The sequence below is a fragment of the Triturus cristatus genome, chromosome 3_1 (assembly GCF_964204655.1).
Source record: "Triturus cristatus chromosome 3_1, aTriCri1.1, whole genome shotgun sequence".
Taxonomy (NCBI): Eukaryota; Metazoa; Chordata; class Amphibia; order Caudata; family Salamandridae; genus Triturus; species Triturus cristatus.
The window spans coordinates 1053144521-1053156527 of record NC_140583.1 but is presented as its reverse complement, the minus strand read 5'-3'; the positions used below and the strand labels follow the sequence as shown (position 1 = coordinate 1053156527).

The 12007-nt window shown below is 41.5% G+C and overlaps 1 protein-coding gene across 2 annotated transcripts in view; it reads right to left on the bottom strand.

The window, feature by feature from the left end:
• Positions 1-10949, bottom strand: part of SC5D (sterol-C5-desaturase) — an 85660-nt gene extending 74711 nt beyond the window's left edge. The window contains exons 1-3 of one of the 2 annotated variants that reach the window (XM_085645829.1): positions 10729-10949; positions 7742-7959; positions 670-802 (exon numbers count right to left, since the gene is read on the bottom strand). In XM_085645829.1, coding sequence (XP_085501955.1) covers positions 670-802; positions 7742-7951 — 343 coding nt within the window. In that variant the 5' untranslated portion in view covers positions 7952-7959; positions 10729-10949. Of the gene's footprint in view, positions 1-669; positions 803-7741; positions 7960-10625 lie in introns of both variants that reach the window. The other variant, XM_085645830.1, reaches the window with a different exon arrangement.
• Between the last annotated feature and the right edge of the window lie 1058 nt (positions 10950-12007).

Sequence of the window (12007 nt, the reverse complement as noted above, 5' to 3'; positions counted from 1 at the left end):
ATGTAAATACATATTTTTATAAATTACTTGTGTGGTTCTCTTTCATTTAATCTATACTATAAGATTGCATTCTGGTAAAAAAAAAAAGCTGCTTTACACTCCTTCAAGACTAGGCCTAAAGGCTGCTCTCCACAGCTAGCACTTGGATAGCTTTCTAAGGTTGTCTGAGACCTCTTAAATCACGATAAGAGTTGTCTGGACTAGTGCAAGGTGTCCACTTACATTAGTGGACATTATATACCAGGCCAGCCTCCATCAGATACCCAAGATTTACCTTTTTTTTTTGTAAAAGTACGAAAACACGGCTCTTTGAAAAAAAGCTTTCTCAAATCTCAACCCTTCTTGTTTAGAAATGGTGGCCATTTTGGTCGACATGTCGAAAAATTTTGCAAATAAAAAGTGTGCTTTAAAATGATCGAAATAAATACAAATATACCAGAGACTAGGCAAAAAGTAAAGAATGCTAAGGTCAATATTGCAGATCACCATTAACTGCAGCTCCACACAAATGCACACAAATGGGCATCTTCTCTCATCAAGAAATGCAATGCATTCAGATATTTTTCTTGTCATAAGCCTCAAAGAAAGAAACTAAAACAGAAAATAAAATTTAATATGCACTCAGAATTAATAAAAAACCTACTACAGCTTAGTTGGAAAAACCCATACCATATGGCGAGTCGTCAATGTTGTCATAAAGTCTGCTATACCCTCTGACCTCAGCAAAGAACAGGGCAACAGTAGGAATGCTGATCCATGGCATGGACTGAACAGCAAACTTTATCTCACGTTGAACTTGATTCTGAAAAAAAATTAGAACATTAAACATTTCAATACCATGGAAGACAAGAAGCTAGAAGGGAATGAAAGATGCACACTGATTATGATCCAGGTGGGGCAGTTTCCCCTTTGAAAATTGTGTCAAGTGATCTTGGAATGAGTAGATATTGATTCAGGAGGCCCATCAAATGCTCACACCTGATGTCTTTGCTTCTAAGTGAGCATTTTTTATGGCATCCCGTGTAACTTTAAAGGAAAGGTGCTGCTTAAAAATGAATGGTCTCGTTGAAGAAATGCAAATACAGAAAAGGAGGTTTCCTGTGTCTTGCAGGCCTTCACTCCTACGTGCACAGGCATTCACAGGCTTAACGAAATGCCTCCTGCAACTCATTTTTCAATAGTACAAATATTAATTTTGCGAAGGTTCTGATTATTTAAATCATTCACAATGCAAAATAGCGCTCTGTTTGCAGATCAGCCGATGGGTATCCTTGCTTGTGCACTAGACCTAAAATGCACAAACCAACTTTTGAAACTGAGTCTTATCAACAATTCTGTTGAGTTGTTCAAAAGTAAACAAACACATTGAGGGCCTTGGCCATTTGTAAATAAATGCCAAATGCACTCTTCCCTCAAATGTGTTTCTGTTTTGTAGAGCTACATTGGGGATAATAAGAACTAAAAGGTGGAGACTTTTTTGGATAGTAGAAAGTTATAGCACGGTTAAGATCGTATACTCTTTCACATTACTATGAAACAGGTATGATAGACGGCTGGCCAAACTGACTTGCGTACATAAATGTGCACCTACCACTCCTCCCCCCCATACCCTCCCTCCCCACCACCATGCACACGCTGGCTAAGCCAGCTGCTGAAAAATAAAAACAATTATAAAATATGGTTTTATTTTTTAGCTTTTGGTTCTGAGCCAGTGGGGCGATGCTCCTCCGCCACTGCGGAGGAGCCACCGCTGGTTAAGCTGTAGAACAGAAGCATTCAGTATCATTGTGGCTCTGCCATCTCCGAAATGTTTACCATTGTTAGAAAAAGTACAGGAAGTCATATAGAGACTCCTGGAGAATATGCCACTGAGAGTTCGAACCAGGAGGTGGCCCCGATTAAGCATTCAGGCAGCATTGTCCCTCGTCATTGCTGTCAAATCTACAACCACCGATCAGGCGATGTTTAAAAATTCTCCATATTTATGGTGTCTGACAATGTGACTTGGCAGCAGAGGTTTCTATAATAAGGGGGCCATGAGAGAAACCACCTTAAGGGAACATGTGTTTTTATTGGGGGGGGGGGGGGGGGGGGGAAATCTAGTAATGCAACCCAATCCTAGTGGATATTATGCTACAATTTGTGGACACTGGGAATATCCCCCACAGAGGTGGCACACTGTCATTGCCTTTACAGTAGTCTTCAACGCATGCTTTAATATATGCCAGCATATTAAGAATACTGTGCTTTCTTTTACTGTCCACTACTCTTTACTCGTAAGTCTTTCATACACTTATCTCCAACAGACATGGAGTCACCAGAACGGCAAGCTGTTCCATCAAAATACCTGGCAGCATCACCTGTGGAGTTTAGAGACACCAATGGTGGTGTTGGACGTTTCTCGCAGGAAAAGGTCTGCCACCTAAGTGTAGTACCACCGTCCTTTTAAAGTAGGCCGTTAGCTTAATTGGAAGCCAAATGGGTCACGTTCTGAAACTCGTGAAATTGCAGTGTTTATGTAGGACACTACTTTAACTTTCACTTGATCAAGACAGGTTCTTCTGAAACATCAGTAGGACTAGAGGAGAAAATTGGGTATTTCACACAAATATCTGAGCGTTTTTTGTAGTAGTGTTTTACCATAGTAACCCATTAGCCTCAGTCTAGAATGAGCAAATGTAAACATTTGGAACAACTGTGATCATATAGCTGTGCTCTTTGTGCAGGCTACCTGCAGGCTCCTTATGCTCTAAGAGGTTGCAGCATGTATTCAGCTATAAAGGTATACCAAGAACAAAATGGATTGGCTCTGGCAAGAGGGAGCACCCAGGCTGCCTCACCCATTTCTTGAGTGTCTTTAAATATTAACCGCATTTACCGATGTTACGGACACCAATGCGTTTAGAAGGTAAAACCGATCATGGCTGCAAATTTCAAATTGTTAAATATATTACTGCCTGGAAATTAAAAGGCAACAATAAACATCAAATTTTATCTTGGATTTTCTGGTTTTCTCGCTTACATTATTTTAAATTTTACATCCTGAATACATATCGAAAGAAAGCATCAGATAACATGATTGTTGGACTTTTGTTTTAAGAAGCCTTACGAATCTCCCCTTGAATATCTGGCTTATCCGCACAAGCATTTCAAAATCATTTCTAACTGTAAATTTCGGCTTACATTGTTTTAGGATTAGTGCACTCAAAACCACTACAATGTTTTAAGGTTGCTTGCAATAATGAGCAATGTATATACAATTTACGTGTACATATTTGTTGTGCTGTTATTTTTGTCACGGTGCAGGTATAACCAACTTAATTTACTCATGGGCGGGCTTGTCAAATGCACTATGGAAGACAATAACCCAAGCATGCATATCCAACACGGAGGAGCAAAGATTTGGATGCAAAAGTAAAGAGCTCGCAGACCACTGTTACTTGGCATCAAAAAAGGTATATCCGAAATGCTTAAAATTACAATATCAAAGGCTAAACGAAATGTCACAAAATGTTTATGTAACTCTTACAGGATAATTTAGACACGAGTGGGAAGCCTCTTGCCTTGCCAGGTGAGATGGGGCAATGGCCTACACTCCTCTGGTGGAGGTCTGCCAGACAGAGATCTCTGGTTCATCAATGGAGCTGGAGGTAAATGGCTCCAATGAACTTTGTCGAGCGGGTGTCCTGTTTGTTGCCCAAGTTTAGAAAACAATTTTTGTGGGGTAATAATTTCGGAGAACGATGGATCTCCCTGCTTGGACTTCAAAGTTTGCCATAGCGGTCCCAGGGAGGGAAATCTGATGACAATCGGTCTGTCTAAATAGTGCAGGGCAACAATCACTTGACCTCAAGGCGCAGTGGCAGATTGGCTGTTGGGTCAGTATTTTCCAAGGTGGCCTTAGCCAAGTCTTTGTCATTAGAAGTCCTGAACTTCACCCACTTCTAAATGAGACAGGTGAACTATCAGTTTAGTGGAAAGCAGTCCTGTTGATATACTGCGGGGATCCCGCTCCACTAAAATTTCAATCAGGACTTTGGTATCTAATAAAGAGCAAGAACTCCTCAACTGGACTATGTGTAAATGCAAATGTCTTGTTCTAAGAAGGTTAGGTGTTAACCTACCTTCAAAGAAACTAAATGCAGATGGTGATCTGTATGGAGAGGTGTTGTGAACTTTGAAACCACTCTCCCCTCAGATTCCATTTTACAGTTCTTGTATTTAACCTGCTATGGAGTCATACTTCACAATGCTTGCAACTGGCATTGGTTAAAAGGAAAAGGAGTATCGCAAATATGTAATAATCAATCATGCTGTTTCTTTTAAAACGTTCTAGTCAAAGATGATTTATATTTTTGAAGAGAGTGAGTTTTTTTAGGAGAAGTCCTCTTCAGTGCGACCAAAAAAGATATTTCAGAGCCGTTTTAATTAGCAGTACATTCACAACATATTTCATAAGCTAGTTACTTGAATTACCTCAACATGGTAGCGAAAAGACAGGCAAAATGCACCTCAAAGACAAAGAAACTTCTCTCTTTCTACAACAAATTTAGAAGATAACAGCTTCGTAGACATTAGGGGACTCTACAGACTGGTGTAGAAACTTTTCATAACAAATGAGAAACAGCAAAATGCATTGGAATACTTTACTGGGATTTCCAGTTGCGAGATTTGTAAGTTAATTCGATCTAAAACCACAATCTTTCCTACTTTTTAAACTGCTAGGTATAGTTTTCTCAGAAATAAAGGTACATTCTTTTTACGTTTGTTTCATGCCAAGTGAAAGATAATTAATTAACAGGAGACAAGAGGATTGTGTGTAGGTATAAATGAATGTATTTCTTGGACTAACTAGACCACTCTATTTTACAATAATCCTTGAAACACAAATATATTGCTTTTAAAACTAGATACAGATGGTGAAAAGTGAAAATTGCTACCATTTGACACATTGCAAGTGTATTTTCATTTTAACTGTCCACAATAATACTGATCGTAGCACTCGAAAGAAAACACGCCTTTTAAAATGTTGAGGGTAAAAATGTCATTAACACACAAAGGATCTAGTAGGAGAGGCCCTAAACCAAACATGTACAACTCCCTGTCTATGTATGAATCTCGCAAAAAGTACATGTGGTAGAACTTAGACATACAAAAGGGAGAATACCTGTCCACAATCTTGTGGCAATCTTGTGGCAGTGTGGGTGTTTAACAGGGTGTTTCAACTGTTGTGCAGGAGAGAGCGTCTTTCAGAACGAGAACCCTCACTGACCTGTAGGTGACATGCTTCATCATTGGGATCGCTCGTCACACCAAGGCCGCAAGGTCATTGGTGTGGGCTACCACCCCTCAAAGAGTGAGGAGGAGCTGAGGTGTTTTAGGAAAATTGAGAGCAAAAGTGGAGTGAGGGGCAGAGTGCAAAGGAAAATAGAGATTAAAACTGTCTACAGAAGGCCAAATGACCTTTATTGTGTTGTTTCCTGGGACAGGGTTAAAAGAAGAGAGGACATGGGGTTATCAGCAAACATACCCCTACAGTAGGTCAACATGTTTCTGCCCTTTGGTGACCCCAACAGGGGTTCTAGGGCATTCTGGGGTGACAGGGACACGGGCTCACCGAGCAGGGGAGGGGTCAGAGCAGACCAGGGTCAACTGGGTGCCCTCTGGGCCCAGCAACCCACGGGCGACGCCATCGTCCAAGCAGGTTCAAGCATGCTATTGAGGAGGAAAAAACTAAGGTAGGGTGCATGTTTCTCTTAATGTCCCAAATTAGACAAGGGGATCTCATCATTCTGACCGTGTTTGTCGGGCAGAGTCTGAAGACCCACTGCTCTTTTCTGCGGAACAGGACTGATTTATGGGCACCCATCATCGGAGGTAGTCTATACTCACAAGTGTGGCTATGGATGTTAATACACAATGTATTGTGTTGCATTGTTCTGATGGGTTGTGCTGCTCTCTCTCTGGTTTTATCTCACTTTTTAGCTTTTAGCTGTGCAGCAGTGGTGCCACTGCATTGGCTGAAGAGCGGAATCTCTACGTCGCCAAATAGGTAAGATGACGTTCCAAGTTCTTTCAGTGGGAATTGGTATGTAGTCTGTACCACATCTAACATCTCACTTTCACTTTTCATATTATAAATGTCTTTGTAAAGCTTTCCTTGAATATGCAGCATGAGAGAACCACTTTGATATGATTATTGGGTATTTTGTTTATTTATTTCAAATACATGGTGGACCCACTACGAACACGGAGCATTGCCGTATCTGACAGGCTATTGAATTGGTGGCCAGCATATACTTTTTGTCTTTCTATACTTTCTGCAGATTTTTGTTGGTCCTGAGGAATGCCCCAGAACGCTTGTTGGGGTCACCAAAGGGCAGAAACATGCTGACCTTCTGTAGGGGTATATTTGCTGATAACCCCTTGTTCTCTCTTCTTTTAACCCTATCCAAGGAGACCACGGAATAAAGGTAATTTGGCCTTCTGTAGAGAGTTTTAATATCTATTTTCATTTGCACTCTGCCCCTCACTTTTTCTATTATTGCTCTCAATTTTCCTAAAACACCTCAGCTCCTCCTCACTCTTTGAGGGGTTGTAGCCCACACCAATGAACTTGCGGCTTTAATGTGAGGAGGGAACCCAATGATGAAGCATGTCACCTTCGGGTGAGTGAGGGTTCTCGTCCTGAAAGACGTTCTCTCCTGCACAACAGTTGAAACACCCTTGTTCAACACCCACACTGCCACAAGACTGTGGACAGTTATTCTCTATTTCTATGTCTTAGTTCTACCCGACATACTTTTTGTGAGATTCATAAGAAGGTGAAAACGTGCCTGCAAAAAGTTTGTGAATGAGTGCAACCTACAAGATTGAGGGTGCCCACGAGTTTTTGGACATTGACCTCCCAGATTCGTCCTAAGCCCAAAAACGTTTGACCGCATACAGTCCACTTTACTGGCAGATTGTAGGCATGTACAAGTCTTATTTTTAATTAGAAATATCCACACATCAAGATGTTGTAAACCAGAATAATGAAAGTTATGCAAGAAAATATTTTTTTCGGGTTTGCCAAAGTAGTGGTAACATATACAAACTACTTTGGACCTAGGCCCAGTTTGATTAAAACTAACACACTTGCCAGGACGATGATTTCAATGGTGATTAAAAATGCACAAGTAAGTAAGCACCCACAATAAACCAGAAGAAGGCTTTAGCTGTAGGCATGGCCACTGGAGTTATGTGATTCTGCGGACGCTGTGTTTTGGGCATGATTATGTATTTGTCGCATTTGCCGCATAATCCATCATCTGCTGCATGATCCGCATATTTTAACCCAAACATTTTTTTCTATCTCAAACAGATCAAATGTTACAAAAAATGTAGTGACGTGTGCTTGTGCAGTGGAAGGCCCTTCACAAGGGTTAACTGTTCATCTTTCAATTGTTTATTTCTGTATTTAGTTGTTAAATTGGTATTAAAAAGGTAAAATCTTTGCTTAGACAGAATTACCATGAGAAAAAAATTACAAAATAATTAATACTGTCAAACAAATGGAACATTACGCTGCATAATTTGTTTTTTCGTGATAAATAATTTTGTGCTTCCTTGCCGCATACTTTCAGTGGCCCTGGTTCTGTAGGGGAGTCCACACATGCACCTAAACAATATGGAATTTACCAAGCAGTGACTGCAAAACACTTGTTAATGTTTTGTTTATTTGAATAGAATGACGCTTTACCTCCAAAAACTGCGGATGTTTCATCAGCGAGTGATCAAATATAAAATAATAACTCAGGCTGCCAAACAAGAAGTAAATGACGAGGGCGCCTAAGTTTGTCAAGACAAGAAGTCCAAGAATCTGTCGAAATGGCTCATCTTCTGGCCAGGATTCTGGATATATATATGGCGTGAAAAAATAGTGATCAGCATAGTTTAGTACCAAATCCATCTTAACACCTGAAATGACAAGAAAAACCAAGGCAACAGTATCAATAATGATTTAGTGTTGAAAAGGTGCCTATACATTGTTCATTAAATGGCCTAAATTTTAATACGAGAATACATGAAGATGTATCTCACAATACATGACTCGTTATGTAAGTACATTACATGTAACAATTATGTTAATGTGAAAGAAATAAGGAAAAAGCAAACATAAACTGAAATAATACAAGCACGGCTGGCAACAAAAGTAGTTTGGTGGCTGTTTAAAGGATTATATTTCTGTTTCATAACTGTGCTTGTATTTAAAAGTATCTTAAAAGCTGCGAAAAAGCAAGTACAATTGTTACCTTGTTTTAAAGTTATGGCTACAATGTTGTTTCTCCGAGTTATTGCCCAAACAAACCAAAATCAAATAAATCGACCAGACGCAAAAAAAGACTGCCCCATTGTCACCGGATATCATTGGAGGTTGAACCAGGGGTCTAGCATCACTGCCTCCTTAAATCAATTGCAGATTTAACCAGGAACCATGCCCAAATTCCCTCTAAAAGCCTTTGAGGTTGGATCAGGTACCAACTCTAACTTCTTTCTATTTAAAATCAGGTTGTACAAGGGGCCAAACCCAGCTTCCATCTAAAATCTACAAGAGGCTAAATCAGGGACAATCCCAAACTTCCAACTGAAAACCATTTGAAGTTGAATTGGAGGCCGAGTGGACCTTTTCTCTCAAATCCACTAGAGGTCAAATGAAATAGAGGTGCAAACGTTCCTTAGAAATACACTTGAGGCACGACCATACTATTGGATTGGTTTGTATAATCTCCAATCCTGTTGGTATCCCACCACTGCAAGGGCACGTAGAGTACTGTGGTTCAACCCCACATTAAATGCAGTGGTTACAAGGGTTTATGAATCAAACACTGTGATTGACAAAAGAATACTCGTTTCACAGGAGTTTCCGGCAAAATGAGAAATACGGTTAGTTGGAGGGGAAGCAGAAAGAACCCAGGGTACTCTTTTGGCGCCTGAAGTCTCAGTATGCTTGAAGCACAATGCTACTAAAACATTTATGAGAACAATCTGATCATATGATGGAAAAATGATTAACAGAGTGAAGAATGGATATACATGCTATGTGGGGTGGATGGAGAGTGCAGGGATATGGAAGCATGACGGACAAGCACTCTGCAGAGAAGCATGTTTATTAACAGACAGGAGAAGAATGATTATAAATACAGTGTGTGTAGCAATGATGCATAATGTGCTATGGAGTGGAATGTTAAAACATACATGGGGTAGAAGGGTTAAACATATGCTACAAAGAGGATGACTGGTGAAGAGATTGTCAGTATGATGATAAATGAAGTGTGGGTCATAAAAATATTGACTACAGGGGGGGGTCAGGGGGGCTGAATGATGATGATGACGACAACACAGTGGGGAATAATGAAGAAGACTACACTGTGGGACAGAACGATTATGGATACACTGTGGGCCACAATGAAGAGGAATACACTGTAGGATAGAACCATTATGGCTATGCTGTGAGGCACAATGAAGAAGAATACACTGTGGGATAGAATGCTCATGGCTACGCTGTGGGGTACGCTGTGGGGCACGCTGTGGGGCACAATGAAGAATACACTGTGGGATAGAATGCTCATGGCCACGCTGTGGGGCATAATGAAGAAGAATATAAAGTGGGGTAGAATGATTAGGGATAGGCTGTGGGGCACAATGAAGACGAATACACAGTGGGATAGAATGATTATGGCTACTCTGTGGGGCACAAAGAAGAGGAATAAACTGGAATAGAGTTAGTACGGATATTCTGTGGGGCACAGGGATGATGAGCAAAAGGGTGAATGATGTTAAATGCTGCGTAGGGTAAGCTGAGACAAGAAGGAGATGGCAGGTAGGTTCCATTTCCGACCTCGTCTCAATATCCTATAATACTGGGTCAATGATCTCATCTCCCCATGCCTAAAAACGTGTAACATAATATGGCTTTCTTGTAAAGCGTTCTACTGACCCCAGGACCAAGTTCGCACTGTATAAAATCCGAAACAACGGCAGAATGAAAGAGAGAATACCTCTTGGTGCTCGAAATTGCGATGAACATGTCTAGGACATAGTGATTATGGATACACAGTGAGGGAGAATGATCATGAAAAGACAGGGACAGGATGATGATGAGTGCATTTTGCGGTACAATTTTGATGAATACGCACTGGGACAGACTGGTAATTATTACACGGCATAACGACGATGAGTGCGTAACATGGATGATAAACCAGACAGGGGACATAATGATGCTGAATACAGTGGGCGGCCGAATCGAATGACAGTAAATACACTGTAGTGAAAATGATGATGAATAGATACAGCATAGGTCGCAGTGAAAAAGCAAGGCCGGCAGGGGCGGAGCCCTAATACAGGCATTAGAAATGCCCCCTCACCCACTGCTATGTATTTAATAAACATTAGAGTGCGCAGAGCCCACCACACTTCTGGTGCCACTAAAAGATGCCCCATGCTCGGGCAATCGGGCGTAGAAGCAGAAGTAGATAGCATGATGCTTTGGTTGCGTTGTATGCATGGAAAATTTTGCCCCCGAGCCTTTGGGACGTAGATAATGGTTTAAAAACATAACGCGAAACCCCGTTGAGGGGACTTACTGGGAAGCTGTCGTGATGTTAAAGCAACACTGCTGCTACCCGCAGGTCATGAATCTCTGGCCCTGGTTAAAGACTGCAGCGCACTATGTACTTCCAGCGTTACCTGTTCCTGGCGGACTCTGACCGCCCGAGAAACGGTGGCTGCCTCCCTGCGGGAACGGACTCCTTGTGGTCCTACTGAGCTTGGGTCCGGTGACAAGGCGGTGCGGGAATTTTGCACTATTTCAGAAAACTCTCGTTGAGTCTTAGGGGCGTCCCTCCTGCCCAGTCGAAAGGGATCCTGCACTGGCCTGTCAGTGTGGAGAGGGCGGAGCTAGGTAGCCCGATGTGACGTCAGTATACTTCAGTCCTATCAGCGCTAAGGAAGCGGAGTGTAGGAGCCTCGCGCCGTGACGTTGCGCTCGAAGGTCTATCTGAGGCAAGGGGTGTAGCGAATAGCATGATACGACGTGATGACCAGAACAAGCAGTGAGAATTGCGAATTGCCAAATGTGAACACGCCCACTGTCTCCTAGTGGCATTGTCACCATGCCCCTCTGCCTAGAATTTGACCTCGCCTCTTATTATTACGTGAAATGCCTTCACGTGCGTGTTCCGAGAGCGATGTTTCGTTTCCCCAACCGCCTTCAAAGCGCTTTAGGAACTGACTGATCCTGTCAGTAAGGTGTCGAATGACGTCAACTATATTTATTATAAGTGTCAACTGGTGAAAGTCATATCAGAAAATAGGTCTTTGCGACACCTGGCCTCAGAGGAGTCAAATCAGCTCAACTCTCCTTGTTTTCTGTAAAATGCTTATTATTACACCACGTATGTTATATTATTCTCTGTTAGTGTAAATAAAAAAGTAAACTGCTGGGATTTGAACCTCATTGGCATCTGAAGTAAGTAAAAAAAACTTGTTTTTAAATGTATATTTGTGATGCTAGCAGCTGAAAGTGTGTTTATGTGGAAGTTAGCGGCGCCTCCTCCTCTAAGGTGGAGGAGCCCCGCTCACTGCTCTTGAGCAGTGGAAAAATTAAAAATAAAATGATAACATTTTACTTTTCCGTTGTGAGACAGGTGGGTGGAGCTGGGCTGTTATCACAGCCAACAGGGGAGGATTGGTTGGGGCACTTAAGTGCGCATGACGGTGATCCAGTGCAGACCCGATAATTTTGGACAGGGACGAACATTCAATTTTTCCATGTACTGTGGCCCATGCACATATACCCAATGTCCCTGTTGCGTTGGGGGTCAGGTTTGCGTTTTCCTTCACTGATCATACATCCCTAATTCTATAGTTATGGATTTCCACAAATTCACATATAATCACCTAGGATCAATTCTTCATCTACTTGATCGATGGATCAATTAGTTGAATAATTGAAGGTCAATAGTCA